This window comes from Lontra canadensis, unplaced genomic scaffold (genome assembly GCF_010015895.1).
Source record: "Lontra canadensis isolate GAN:19392208 unplaced genomic scaffold, GSC_riverotter_1.0 scaffold52, whole genome shotgun sequence".
In the NCBI taxonomy this organism is placed as follows: Eukaryota; Metazoa; Chordata; class Mammalia; order Carnivora; family Mustelidae; genus Lontra; species Lontra canadensis.
Genome location: NW_022631046.1, coordinates 7,701,601 through 7,717,075, shown reverse-complemented (window position 1 = coordinate 7,717,075; position 15,475 = coordinate 7,701,601). Strand labels below are relative to the sequence as shown.

General features: G+C 41.4%; 1 protein-coding gene across 1 annotated transcript in view; it reads right to left on the bottom strand.

Annotated features, from left to right (window-relative positions):
• The window catches only part of PLEKHG7 (pleckstrin homology and RhoGEF domain containing G7), a 55,595-nt gene that overhangs the window by 27,238 nt on the left and 12,882 nt on the right, over positions 1-15,475 (bottom strand). The window contains 4 exon segments of the mRNA XM_032874155.1: positions 126-285; positions 1,085-1,148; positions 1,151-1,166; positions 12,855-12,892. Of these exon segments, the coding sequence (XP_032730046.1) occupies positions 126-285; positions 1,085-1,148; positions 1,151-1,166; positions 12,855-12,892 (278 nt within the window).

Below are 15,475 nucleotides of genomic sequence, written 5' to 3'. Positions count from 1 at the left end.
TTTCTTTCTTTCTTTCTTTCTTTCTTTCTTTCTTTCTTTCTTTCTTTAGCACGGTGGGAGAAAACAAGTGTCCAGAGAATCAAATTAAGATTTTCCATCTGCTACAAACTGAAGGCCAGCATTACCATCTTAAGAACTAATAAATGGTCCAAGAAATAAGTGCATTCACTTGTGAAGTGTTCTCACATGGCCTCTTGCTGCTTTCTGAAGTCTAATTGGTCGGTGGGAAGTTTCTGATGTGTTTCCATGACTTCATTCCAGGTTTTATCCTGTACATGGGAGAAAAGAGAGAACAAAACTTTCCACCTCAGTGAGTTGACTTGATGCACAGCAAGAACAGGCAGTTTCCAAAACCATGGTTCCCGTTATAGGCCCTTGGCATCCCTCTTGCTAGTGGCCCCTCAAACTACTCAAAGCATAGAACTTATATATAAGTTAGAAATGTTTCCTCTCTCTGTGTGACTCTGAGATGCCATTTCCTCCTGATGCAAACCAATGCGCTGCACAGCATACATACATTGTTTTTGGTTTAAAAGGAGAAGGAATTCAAATCAATGTTGTTTTGAGTTATGCTTCAGAATTTCTTGAGACTTTTTCAGTTTATTGCAAAAAATAAAATAAAGTAGCAAAATATTTTAAAAAAATTAAAAAAAAACCAAAACCCCTAAAACCCTCAAAGAACCCCAAACCCAGAACTGGGCATTCTGATCCAGGTTCCACTGGCAATGCTTGTTGAAATTAACTATTGAAGAATCATGAAATAAGAGTTTTAACATTTAAAGAGACCTTTAGAAGTTGTCTTATTGAAGAAGACCCAGACAGGTGACTCATGGTAACAGCTTTCGACATTTGTCCTGGGCTTTCTGGTCTACATAGTGGTCTTCTTGCCAGTATCTTTATTAAGATAAAATTGCTTTCCTGGTTTCAGACTGTGTTCTGCCCAGCTGAGGGGCTGTCTCTTGTGCTCTGCTGGTACTATGAACAAGGCAATAATCTGAAAACTTAAAATAATGACTACCACAACAACCAGAAAATGTCTCATCATGGCAGCCAACAAATTCAGAGCTACCCAAAGGCAGGGGACTCACGGGCTCCAAAGTCTGTAATCTTCACAGAGGACAGGCAGCTTTTCAGATAGGAGAGATGCTGTGTTTGTCTTTGCCTTGCTTAAATATCATTAGAAACGGGACTTTCAAGTATAAATTCTTTAAGGACACAAACTTAGTAGCCTCAGTGTCTTCCATTCATTCTCTAATATACATGATAACAGACTGCACATTTTGTCTGTGAGCTACTAACAGGTGAAAAGCCATTTCTGAACAAGGGTCTGACCCACAGGACCACAGAATGTCAGACCCAGAGGACAGAAGCCAGTGAGGATATCTAGTCCAAGTGTCGTGTTTTACTTGTGAAAATACGAACATCCAAGGCTCAGGACAGTCATAGAATAAGCATAAACTTCAGTCTAGTGCTGCCTTGTGGGTGATGGACCTTCCTTCCCAGTGCTAACTCCAAATACTGGATCACTGCCCCTTAGTACCAGAAGTGCTTCAGATGTTAGTTAAAGTCTTCATTTAGCAGATGACTAAATAAAGCCCAGACTGTTAAAGGCACTGCCCAACATGATAATTCTCTGCTAGAGAATACCAGAATATTCTAGAAACTCTAGTTTACTTAGAATGGAATCACCCACTTATTTTTTTCAAATTACTTATTTATTTTTTAAATTAACATATAATGTATTATTTGCCTCAGAGGTACATGTCTGTGAATTGTCAGGCTTACACACTTCACAGCACTCACCATAGCACATACCTTCGCCAATATCCATAACCCAACCACCCTCTCCATACCTCCCTCCCCCCGGCAACCCTCAGGTTGTTTTGTGAGATTAAGAGTCGCTTATGGTTTGTCTCCCTCCCCATCCCATCTTGTTTCATTTTTTTCCTTCCCTACCCTCCAATCCCCCCAACTTTGCCTCTCACATTTCTCATATCAGGGAGAAAATATGATGTCTTTCTCAGATTGACTTATTTAGCTCAGGATAATGCCTTCTAATTCCATCCATGTTGTTGCAAATGGCAAGATTTCATTTCCTTTGATGGCTGCATAGTTTTCCATTGTATATATATACCACATCTTCTTTATCCAGTTATCTCTTGATGGACATCTAAGTTCTTTCCACAGTTTGGCTATTGTGGACATTGGTGCTACAAACATTTGGATGCATGTGCCCCTTCAGATGACTACATTTGTGTCTTTAGGGTAAATACCCAGTAGTGTGATTGCTGGGTTGTAGGGTAGCTTTATTTTCAACTTTTTGAGGAAACTCCATACTGTTTTCCAAAGTGGCTGCACAGCTTGCCTTCCCACCAACAGTGTAGGAGGGTTCCCCTTTCTCGGCATCCTCGCCAGCAGCTGTCATTTCCTGACTTGTTAATTTACCATTCTGACTGGTGTGAGCTGATATCTCACTGTGGTTTTGATTTGTATTTCCCTGATGCCCAGTGATGTGGAGCACTTTTTCATGTGTCTGTTGGCCATCTGGATGTCTTCTTTGCAGAAATGTCTGTTCATGTCTTCTGCCCATTTCTTGATTGGATTATTTGTTCTTTGGGTGTTGAGTTTGATATGTTCTTTATAGATTTTGGATACTAACCCTTTATCTGATAAGTCATTTGCAAATATCTTCTCCCATTCTGTCAGTTGACTTTTGGTTTTGTTAACTGTTTCCTTTGCTGTGCAAAAGCTTTTGATCTTGATAAAATCCCAATAGTTCATTTTTGCCCTTCCTTCCCTTGTCTTTGGCGATGTTTCTGGGAAGAAGTTGCTGCGGCTGAGGTCGAAGAGGTTGCTGCCCGTGTTCTCCTCAAAGATTTTGGTGGATTCCTTTCTCACATTGAGGTCTTTCATCCATTTGGAGTCTATTTTTGTGTGTGGTGTAAGGAAATGGTCCAGTTTTATTTTTCTGCATGTGGTTGTACAATTTTCCCAACACCACTTGTTGAAGAGACTGTCTTTTTTCCATTGGACATTCTTTCCTGCTTGGTCAAAGATTAGTTGACCATAGATTTGAGGGTCTATTTCTGGGCTCTCTATTCTGTTCCATTGATCTATATGTCTGTTTTTGTGCCAGTACCATACTGTCTTGATGATGACAACTTTGTAATAGAGCTTGAAGTCTGGAATTGTGATGCCACCAACTTTGGCTTTCTTTTTCAACATTCTTCTGGCTATTCGAGGTCTTTTCTGGGTCCATATAAATTTTAGGATTATTTGTTCCATTTTTTTTTTGAAAAAAATTGATGGTATTTTGATAGGGATTGCATTAAACGTGTAGATTGCTTTAGGTAGCATAGACATTTTCACAATATTTGTTCTTCCAATCCATGAGCATGGAACATTTTTCCATTTCTCTGTGTCTTCCTCATTCTTTCATGAGTACTCTATAGTTTTCTGTGTACAGATTCTTTGCCTCTTTAGTTAGGTTTATTCCTAGGTATCTTATGGTTTTGGGTGCAATTATAAATGGGATCAACTCCTTAATTTCTCTTTCTTCTCTCTTGTTGGTATATAGAAATGCAACTGATTTCTGTGCATTGATTTTATATCCTGACACTTTACTGAATTCCTGTACAAGTTCTAGCAGATTTGGAGTGGAGTCTTTTGGGTTTTCCACATAAAGTATCATATTATCTGCAAAGAGTGATAGTTTGACCTCTTCTTTGCCAATTTAGATGCCTTTAATTTCTTTTTGTTGTCTGGTTGCTGAGGCTAGGACTTCTAGTACTATGTTGAATAGCAGTGATGATAATTGACATCCCTGCCATGTTCCTGACCTTAGCAGAAAAGCTCTCAGTCTTTCTCCATTGAGAATGATATTCACTGTGTTTTTCATAGATGGCTTTGATGATATTGAGGTATGTGCCCTCTATCCCTACACTTTGAAGAGTTTTGATCAAGAAAGGATGCTGTACTTTGTCAAATGCTTTTTCAGCATCTATGGAGAGTATCATATGGTTCCTGTTCTTTCTTTTATTAATGTATTGTATCACATTGATTGATTTGCAGATATTGAACCAGTCTTGCAACCCTGGAATAAATCCCTTTGTTGTGGTGAATAATCCTTTTAATGTACTGTTGGATCCTATTGGCTAGTATTTTGGTGAAAAGTTTTGTATCTGTGTTCATCAAGGATATTGGTCTGTAATTCTCTTTTTTGATGGGGTCTTTGGTTTTGGGATCAAGGTAATGCTGGCCTCATAAAATGAATTTGGCAGCTTTCCTTCCATTTTTATGTTTTGGAACAGTTTCAGGAGACTAGGCATTAATTCTTCTTTAAATGTTTGGTAGAATTCCCCTGGGAAGCCGTCTGGTCCTGGGCTCTTTTTTGTTGGGAGATTTTCGATGACTGCTTCAATCTTCTTAATGGTTATGGGTCTGTTCAGATTTTCTATTTCTTCCTGGTTCAGTTTTGGTAGTTTTATAGGTCTCTAGGAATGCATCCATTTCTTACAGATTGTCAAATTTGCTGGTGTATAGTTGCTCCTAATATGTTCTTTTAACTGTTTGCATTTCTTTGGTGTTGGTTGTGATCTCTCCTCTTTCATTCATGATTTTATTTATTTGAGTCCTTTCTCTTTTCTTTTTGATAAGTCTGGTCAGGGGTTTATCAATCTTATTAATTCTTTCAAAGAACCAGCTCCTAGTTTTGTTGATTTGTTCTACTGTCTTTTTGGTTTCTATTTCATTGATTTCTGCTATGATCTTTATTATTTCTCTTCTCCTGCTGGGTTTAGGCTTTCTTTGCTGTTCTTTCTCCAGCTCCTTTAGGTGTAGGGTTAGGTTGTGTATTTGAGACCTTTCTTGTTTCTTGAGAAAGGCCTGTATCGTTATATACTTTCCTCTCAGGTCTGCCTTTGCTGTGTCCCACAGATTTTGAACAGTTGTGTTTTCATTATCATTTGTTTCCATGAATTTTTTCAATTCTTCTTTAATTTCCTGGTTGACCCATTCATTCTTTAGTAGGATGCTCTTTAGCCTCCATTTATTTGAGTTCTTTCCAACTTTCCTCTTGGGATTGAGTTCTAGCTTCAGAGAATTGTGGTCTGAAAATATGCAGGGAATGATCCCAATCTTTTGGTACCGGTTGAGACCTGATTTGTGACCCAGGATGGGATCTATTCTGGAGAATGTTCCATGTGCAGTAGAGAAGAATGTGTATTTTGTTGCTTTGGGATGGAATGTTCTGAATATATCTGTGATGTCCATCTGGTCCAGTGTGTCATTTAAGGCCTTTATTTCCTTGTTGATCTTTTGCTTGGATGATCTATCCATTGCAGTGAGGGGGGTGTTGAAGTCCCCTACTATTATTGTATTATTGTCGATGTGTTTCTTTGATTTTGTTATTAATTGGTTTGTATAGTTGGCTGATCCCATGTTTGGGGCATAGATATTTAAACTTGTTATATCTTCTTGTTGGATAGACCCTTTGAGTATTATATAGTGTCCTTCCTCATGTCTTATTATAGTCTTTGGTTTAAAATCTAATTTATCTGATATAAGGATTGCCACCCCAGCTTTCTTTTAATGTCCATTAGCATGGTAAATTGTTTTCCACCCCCTCACTTTAAATCTGGAGGTGTCTTTGCATCTAAAATGAGTTTCTTGCAGACAGCATATTGATGGGTTTTGTTTTTTTTATCCATTCTGATATCCTGTGTCTTTTGATTGGGGCATTTAGCCCATTTACATTCAGGGAAAATATTAAAATATATGAATTTAGTGTCACTGTATTGCCTGTAAGGTGACTGTTACTGTATATTGTCTCTGTTCCTTCCTGGTTTACTACTTTTAGGCTCTCTCTTTGCTTAGAGGACTGCTTTCAATATGTTCTGTAGGGCTGGCTTGGTGTTAACAAATTCTTTTAGTTTTTGTTTGTCCTGGAAGCTTTTTATCTCTCCTTCTATTTTCAATGATAGCCTAGCTGGATATAGGATTCTTGGCTGCATGTTTTTCTCATTTAGTGCTCTGAATATATCATGCCAGTTCTTTCTGGACTGCCCGGTCTCTGTGGATAAGTCTGCTGCCAGTCTAATATTTTTACCATTGTATGTTACAGACTTCTTGTCCCAAGCTGCTTTCAGGATTTTCTCTTTGTCCCTAAGACTTGTAAGTCTTACTATTAGATGATGGGGTGTGGACCTATTTTTATTGATTTTGGGGATTTCTCCAAAATCCTTCTGGATTTTGATGTTTGTTCCCTTTGCCAAATTAGGGAAATTCTCTACTATAATGCGCTCCAATATACTTTCTGCCCACCTCCCTCTCTTTCTTCTTCTGGAATCCAAATTAATCTAATATTATTTCATCTTATGGTATCACTTATCTCTCAAATTCTCCCCTCGTGGTCCAGTAGTTGTTTGTCTCTCTTTTGCTCAGCTTCTTTATTCTCCATCATTTGGTCTTCTATATCACTAATTCTCTCTTCTGCCTCATTTATCCTAGGAGTAAGAGCCTTCATTTTTGATTGCACTTCATTAGTAGTTTGTTTTGTACTTTTATTCCTCCAGAAAGGGGTTTTATTTCTCCAGACAGCGTTTCTCTAATATCTTCCATGTCTTTTTCAAGCCCAGCTAGCACCTTGAGAATTGTCATTCTGAACTTTAGATCTGACATTTTACCAATGTCCATATTGATTATGTCCCTAGCCTTAGGTACTGCCTCTTGTTCTTTTTTTTTTTGTGTGTGGTGGGTTTTTCCACCTTGTCATTTTATCCAGATAAGAATATATGAATGAGGGTGCCTGGGTGGCTCAGTAGGTTGAGTGACTGCCTTCGTTTGGCCTAGGTCATGATCCTGGACTCCCAGGATCGAGTCCTGCATCGGGCTCCCAGCTCCTTGGGGAGTCTGCTTCTCCCACTGACCTTCTCCTCTCTCATGCTCTCTCTCAGTCATTGTCTCTCAAATAAATAAATAAAATCTTAAAAAAAAAAAGAATATATGGACGAGAGAATAAAATACTAAAAGGGTGGCAAGGACTACAAGAAAAATGTGTGTTAATGAAATCAGAAGAGACTCCAAATCAGGGGGAGAAAAACAGGGGTAAAGAGAAGTTTAAAAAAAAATTAAAAAATAAAATTAAAAAAAAAAATTAGACTGGTGAATAGAACAGAGCCACTCACTTGATTTTTGGGTTTATTTTAGTCTCTTAAAAGAAACTGCCTCACTACCTCCCAAAATTTTTAAGAAAGGAAAACTAATATATATACAAAAATAAGGGTAAACACGATGAAGGGTTGGAATATAATTGTAAAGATGAAAATTTAAAAAAAAATTCTAAAAAAGGAATTGATAAGATAAGTTGGTTGGAAAAAGAAAGAAAAAGAAAGTGGAGAGTATTTGCTCAGGCTGGAGACTAGAACAAAGCCCTGTGCTAGATTTAGGATATATTTTGATCTATTAGAAGAAATTGTATCCAAAAATTTTTAGAAGAAAAAACTCTATATGTGTACAAAAAGTAAAGTTACAATGATACAATGAAGGATAAAATATGACTATAATAATGAAGATTTAAAAATATTTTTTTAGAAAGGTCTTGTTAAGATAAACTAGTTAAAAAACATTAAAAGAGGAAAGAGGAAAAGTTTAAAAAATCAGAATAAGAAAAAATAAAATAAAAAAATTTAATTAACTTTGCAAGACTAAAGAATCATGGGGAGAAAGCCATGAATTCCATGCTTTGCTTTCCCCTCCTCTGGAATTCCGCTGTTCTCCTTGATCAGTGAGATTGGTTTTGGCTGGATGTTCTTGCTGATCTGCTGGGGGAGAAGCCTATTGTAGTGATTCTCAAATGTCTCCCCCCAGAGGTGGAATTGATCTGCCCATGCAAGGGGCTGGGCTAAGTAACCTGCTCAGGTTCGCTCTCAGGGGCTTTTGTTCCCTGAACACTTTCCATAGAGCTCTGGAGGATGGGAATGAAAATGAGGGCCTCCCAATCTCCAGCCCAGAGGAGCTGATAGCTCAGGACCCCACTCCTCAGTGTGCCCTTGTGGAAAAGCGCCCAGTCACTCCTGTCTCCCTGGTCTCTGGCCATGATCCAAGCTCACTCAACCTATGACTGAGTATTCCTGTCTCTGGCGCACAGCCCTATTTAGAGTTTCGAAACCCAGCAGATTCCTGCCTCCAGAGAAGGAAGGTGAATCTCCCCAGATCTGTCACTTGCGGGGTCCCTGCTCAAAGAGCAGTGGTCTGACTGTGCCATGGATCACAGTTTAATGTAACCCTGACCCGAGAGCTCAGTCCTTGGCTCCGTCTCTGTAGCCAGCTTCCCTGCTCTGATACCTCCAAACTCTGCTACACTCAGACACCCCTGATATTTCAGTGACCCCGTGGGACCTGAGATCATGCTGTCCCCGTGAGGTCTCCACCCCGCTTAGCCTCTGAAGTGATGTCCCTCAGTGGAGCAGACTTTTAAAAGTTTGAATTTTGTGCTCTGTTGCTCCACAACTTGCTGGGAGCTGGCCCCTCCCCCCATGGTCTATCTTCCTGTCGCTTCACATTCATTCTCTGCATGACCTACCTTTCAGAAAGTGGTCGATTTTCTGTTTCTAGAATTGCTGCTCTTTTTCTCTTCAATCTCCTCTTGGGTTTGTAGGTGTTCAGAATGGTTTGATAACTATCTAGCTGAACTCCTGAGACCTGGTACCATCTCAGTCTGCTACTCCTCTGCCATCTTGACTCCCCCCTCCACCCACTTATTTTTGTGATAGTTTTTATTTCTCAATACTATTAGCTTAAAAAATCTGATTACAAAGTTTATTGCCAAAAATTTGAGAAACAAAGACAAAGACACAAGATTGAAGTTACCCATAATCTCTATGCCTAAATAACTGCTGAAAATCTTTTTTCTGATCATATTTGTAAGTAATTTTAATGGTGTCATATTTACACATCCTTTTGTAACTTGTTTTTAAACTTCATACGTTTGGCCATTGAACATTTTCTTTTGACTTATTCCGTACTCTGTTGCAAAATCATGAATTGCCCACTTAAGTCCATTTTACCAGCTAAACTAGGAGGAACCTCTCATAACAATGTGGAAGGTTTTCTAAAGTCAACGTGGCTGCATTTCAATATAAGTGTTTATCAGAGATAATTTTTTAACATGTTCTATAGTCTCAGGCATGATGCTTGGTGCTTGATTGTGGATCTAAGCAATTTGGTGGAAGTTACTCAGTTTGATGGGTTGTGAGCAAGAGAAGGCATGGGTTATCTGGTCTTGTGGTTAGATGGCTCCTCTTGGTGTATCTGAAAGGAGACCTGTAATAGTTCTAGAATGTGCTCAAGGCTGGTTTTTCTAGTAGGGTTATGGCACTGGAGAAAGAAATCTGTTAGAGGCTCATTAACTTCCACAGTAGCAAAGGAATCTTACAGCCAGCTGGAGAACTCCTACAGCAATTGGGACATATGCCTTTTGTTGATGTCTGAAACCATAGTGACTGCATGTTGTGGAAATTTAAAAACTCAGCAGCCAGTTGGAAAATAAAGAAATCAGGACAATAGAAGTAGTGTTGGGATTGTGGGAAAATGGGCGCCAGCCCTCTGTCTTGAGGGGCACTCACTGTTACTTTCCATGGGTCTGACCAGCCTCCTGACCAGAGCGCTGGGCTGACACACTAGTGAGAAGGGAGGGGACAGTCCTCCTGGAGGCCACATTAACTCTTAAGAGTAAGACACCCATTGTTGGGGGCCTTGTTGTTTCTGCTATGACTGCATGGGCTAGGAGAGGCCATGAGAAGCATTTGAAGTGTATTTGAAAGGAGATAGAGGACAAAGAAGAGGAATAAGCCAAGGTTAGTTCTGGGGTCTCAAACTTAATGACTAAGAGGAAGATGGGATACATTTGCAGGGGCCACTGGGTCACAGAACTGGAGCAAAATGGACAGAGGTGGGTGGATACATTTTGGAGTGGTTGACAAAGATGGTATTGAACTGGTGAGAACAGGAAGATTTTTGAGAGCTCTGATGAGAGAAAGGAGAGAAGACTGTCCAGGTCTGGCTGTGGAGCCCCACATTTGAAGAAGCAGGGCAACATCAGGAGGAAAACAGACTCACAGCCAGACGTTCTGGGACCACTGGGGGTCAGTCCCCACATCACCATTGAAGAGCGGTGTGACCTCAAGCAAGCTATTCAAACTCTCCGAACCTCGGCCTGCCTGTTTGCAAAATGGAGACAGTAAAGTAGGGTGTTTATTAGATTCTTGTGGATTATCATTTCTAGAGATATGAATTCCTTGATAAATAAGGCTCAAATGATAAAGGAGCAAGTAGAAGGCTGATTTTAAAGGGAGAAAATAATGTATCCTTTTGAAAACAAGGCTTCAAGAAATGAATGTGCCTTCATTACAGAGAACATTTGCTGAAGTGTTTTTTCATTCCACTAATTATTTCCACTGCTGCCTACCTACCTCCAACACCGTGCAAGCCGTTTAACATATTTTTCCCCTAATTTAGATGTCATTCCCACTTTCTGAATTGCGAGTTGGTGATGGGCATCTTGGTGCATTAGTTATCTAGCCCAGTACTTGGCCCATACGGTCACCCAGCACGTGTGGAACATGTTGCTTCTTTAGGGGCAAGAATAGATCTATTAAATCTAAAAATAGATCGGTCATCTTAGAGGAGTACACATGTAGGAGGATCCCTTCCTTATGTAGGTTTCTCCCTTCTCTTTCCCAAGCAGCTCTTAGAGCTTTCCTGCTCTGGAGGAGAGCTGGGGAGAGATGCCCCTTCTCCTGGGACCTCAGACCTGACTGGTAACCAGCCCTGCCTCCATTTATATGAGGAAGGAGCCCTGGGAAGGCAGCCTCAGATCTGCCAGAAGAACAGTCAAATCGTGTCCCTAAATAGGGGCAAAACTGATGAGCAACAGCCCTGGTGACAGATTTTTACTAGTAGTTAGGCTGTGTCTCTACAAACTGAGTGCTGGTATCCTCTCAGATTTCATATATTAAAGTCCTAACCCCCAAATGTGACAGTATTTGGAGATACGTCCTCTGGGAGGTAGTTTGGTTTAGATGAGGTCATGGTGGTAGGGCCCCTATGATGGGCCCTGGGCCCTTGTCGTAAGAGGAAGAGACAGCAGTGTGCTCTCTCTCAGCCAGGTGAGGGTGCAGTGAGAAGGTGGCCACCTCCAAGCCAGGAAGAAAACCCTCCCTGTAACCCAGCAATGCTGGCACCCTGACCTTGGACTTCCCAGCCCCCAGAACTGTGAGAGAGGAGTATTTGTTGTTTGGGTGACCCAGTCTGTGGTAGTTTGTTGTAGCGGTCCAAACTGATGAAGACACTCACACAAATTTTTTATGCTTGAAAGAATTATAGGAAAGTCACTCATACATTCAGTTATGAGAACAGATAGTTTTCCAAATCCCCATGAAAATCGTACTACCAATAATACGGCCAGTTACTGATTGAGGGTTTGCCACATGGCCTGTTCTGGGGTAAAGCTCCCCAAACATTATTGGACTCACTCACTCATCACGACCCTCTTCTGAGACTGGTGATATTCCCACAACCCCTTTTACGGGGAAGGACCGGAAGCTGAGGGAGGCTAATTCATTTGGTCAAGGTCACAGAGCAGTAATTAGAGCAGTATAGCCTGGAACCCCAGAGGACTTCTGATTTAACCCCAGGACTTAAAAACTTAAAAAATTATATCACTGTGTCTGTGTCCACAGACGACAAAGTGATTGGAGGCCATGTGGACAGATTTTTTAAAAAAGATTTTATTTAGGGGCACCTGAGTGGCTCAGTGGGTTAAAGCCTCTGCCTTCAGCTCAGATCATGATCTCAGGGTCCTGGGATCGAGCCTTGCATCGGGCTGTCTGCTCAGTAGGGAGCCTGCTTCCCCCCCACCCCTCCTCTGTCTGCCTCTCTGCCTACCTGTGATCTCTGTCAAATAAATAAGTAAAATCTTTAAAAAAATATTTTATTTATTTATTTATTTTGAGATAGAGAAAGAGAGCACAAGCACAGGGGCTGGGGGAGCGGGCAGCAGAGGCAGAGGGAGAAGCAGGCTCCCTGCTGAGTGGAGAGCCCAACATGGGGCTCAATCCCAGGACCTGGGATCATGACCTGAGCAGAGGGCAGCAACTTCATTTACTGAGCCACCCAGGTGCCCCCAGATATTTTTAATAGAATGAGACATGGCCACTACCCATATGGCCCTATTGCTCTACACATGGCAGGTGTGTAGACACTGTGATGAAGGGGTCTGAAGGAGAGGCTGGATGGTGGCCAACCCTTGTCGTAGGTAGTAAAGAATCAGGGATCACTGATTTTGATTTGTAACTTTTCAATAATTGATGGAAACAAGAACGAATTTTAAAAACCTACTAGGACTCATCCATCTGGCTTTCCCAGAAATAGACGCATAACTGTGGCATTTGCTTCTGTAACCTCTCATTAATTTTTCAGCGTTTGCAATGTGTGTGGCGTTGATCACAACCTGGGGCTTATGCTTGTGCAAGCCGGCTTCAACAAGCGAGTTGTTTCCTAAGTGGTATCAAGTGATAAATTGGGAGTTGGAAAGCATCACAATATTAGGACTGCTGTTTTTTTCCACAGAGCTCATTAGCCACTGGCAATTAGCATCTTTCACTGCACAAAATGGCATCATTTGGCATGTTCCGCAGCCAGTACCGTGGATGTGACTATATCATTGAAACTCTACGTGCCATCTGCTATCACGCAAAGATAAAGTAGGATGAAGGAGCTCTTCAGCCGTCCCTTAGTTTCTTAGCTACAGAGAGGCTCCATTACAACAAAAATGACAGTGCGCAACACGGCACCACTCCTCTCTTGGAGAAAGGGCATCTTGGCTTTCTGGATTCTGCTGAGTGAAATTAAAGAAAATATATTAGTACTTCAAGCAACTGGTGACCCATCAGTTCAGTGCTTTGCAAAGCCTGCTTTTTCAAATGAGCCCAACAGAATTTCTCCTGCTTTAATTCTCCCCTCGAGAGTCACAGAATGAATATTTATATTTATGCAGATGAGCAAATAAAGCAATGTCGCCACTGAGAAGTTGGCATCCTATTGCTATCTTGAGGTGATACTGTTCTAATTTTTAACTAGAGTATTTTTTAACTTTCTTTCCCCTATCAATTAAAGAGAGATAAAATGTAATAAAGATGTTCGATAATTTCCTTTAAGACAGAATGTTATGTTTACGCTGTGCTTCCATAAACCATGTCCGCATATGCAAATTCAGTAGCCTGACCAAAAGTGATACCCAGAGATTTCATTGACCTGATAATCCCCAGGTGTGATCAGGAAGACCCCCTAAATAGGGGCCATCAATACATGTTACCCATCTTTATTCCGGGGCTTTTTGTCGCTGTTGGCCATCATCCAAAATAGTCCTTAGGAGTTTCTTTAAGTTGCAAAGAAAGTCATCATCCAAGAACACACAACACATTTTTGTGATTATCAGAAAGTAGAGTTTAGATTCTGGTCTCTTGATTTTCTTATGTCATCTTCTTCAACGTGTCATGGTCCTCAGAAAAACCTGGCAACTGTCTCTTAGGTTTAGGAGAAATGAGAAAGGGTCTCCTGGCTCCATATATGAAATGGTTGTCTTCTGGGTCTTTCTCCTTTCTGTTAAATTCATCAGGAGACTCTGCATAACATTTCCATCCAACGAAAGCAATTACCCAAGCAGCATTTTACTACAAAGGATGTGCTTGAGGGACCTTCCCTCCTGGAACCCTGAAAGCAACCTGTCCAACTGATTATCTCACTCATTCTGACCACCTTATTGATCTCTTTAAAGGGGAGATTAGGTGGAATGTCCCTCGGGGACAAACAACTTCACCACTCTCAGCCCTCAGAGGCCTGGTGGTAAATTTTTATGTCCAATTTGAACTGCAGTAATTGGGGTCTCTGGTCTTAGCAATTTCTCTCTGCTTTTCTAACTTTGGGGATAATTTGGGGGCCTCGGGAAAGATTCATGAGTATTCAGAAGGAGATTTCAAGTCTTTATAGAATCCACAATCTTATTATCTCTATTAAATATTAAGTCTTGCAGGATCAGAATCTCTATTTCAGCAATATCTTTAGGTGACACATTTGCACATCAAAGCTTGAGAAGCACCGCATTCCCCCTGATTTGGGGACTTTGGGACTCTATTCTAAACTCCTGGAGAAGGGGGCTAGAGAGGGTTATGGTGGAGGATGTTGTGTATCTTTTACTATGTGGTATTTACTATGAGGTTAAGCACACAACAAAGAATAATTAATATGATTTCAAAGCACTGTGCGTGGTGCAAACTTTCCTGGGCTCCTTCCAGACATAAATGCAGGCAGAGCCAGGTCCTGCTCAGGTCTGAGGTCCCACGGGAAAGGGCATCTCCCACCCGCTCTCCTGAGCAGGGCTGGATGGGAGATAGAAATAGGACTTTGTGACTTAGCATGGGGGTTCTCAAACTTCCGTTGTCATCAGAATCACTTGGAAGGCTTGTTAAAAACAAGAGATTACTCTTTGAAGGGCTCGACCCCTAAAGTTTTTAATTTAAAAGGTCTGGGCAGGGCCCTAGCATCTGCATTGCTGACAAGTTCCCAGGTTACTATGGAGGCTCCCGATGTTGGAACTGCCAACCTCTGGGAGATACAACTCTAGGTGTAAACCTATTTAGAGCCTTTGCTCTAAACATGTACCAACCAATTTCCATTAAGGGGGATGCTGTCTTTAGAACTAGCCCTCATTTCTAGGGGCCCATCCTTGAGCAGATCACCTAACCCCTCCGGCTTGGTTCATGTGGGTTGCTACATCCTCTGAGACAGTGGGTGTTCGTTGGGGCTGTTGCGTCATACAAGGCGGTAGAGGTGAAAGGGATCCCCAAAGACTGAGGAGTGAACAAATGTTAGTTGTGGTTGATTCACTCGTGGCTTCTGGGTCCATACACAGAAGCTGGGGCTGCACTCGTTACAGATGGAGGCTGATGCAAGCCCGAGGTTGGAGGGTGGGGGTTGATTAGCAGTCAAAAGCCTAGACTCCATGTGTCTGACTTGAACCAGATGAAACCAGGGCTAGGTCACTTCATTCTGAGTCCCACCTTCCCTCTTTGTGGATGAAGAATGAACTTGGTGGTTTTCCAACCAGGCTGCCTGGGGTCTAGGGCCTCTGGGGATGCCTTGAAGGTGAGCCTGTGGGAATGCACCCAGACTGGATTTCCATAAAGGTGGTTTTTGTGAAAAACGGCTCCACTAAAAACAGAACCAGCTTAAAAACTACTAGGAAGGGGGCACCTGGGCAGCCCAGCGGGTTAAGCATTGGACTCTTGATTTTGACTTGGGTCATGATCTCAGGGTGGGATCCAGTGGAGTCTGACCTCCCACGCAGCAGGGAGTCTGCTTCTCTCCTCTCTCTCCCTCTAGCCCTCCGTCTGCTCGCTTGATCTCAAATCAATCAATA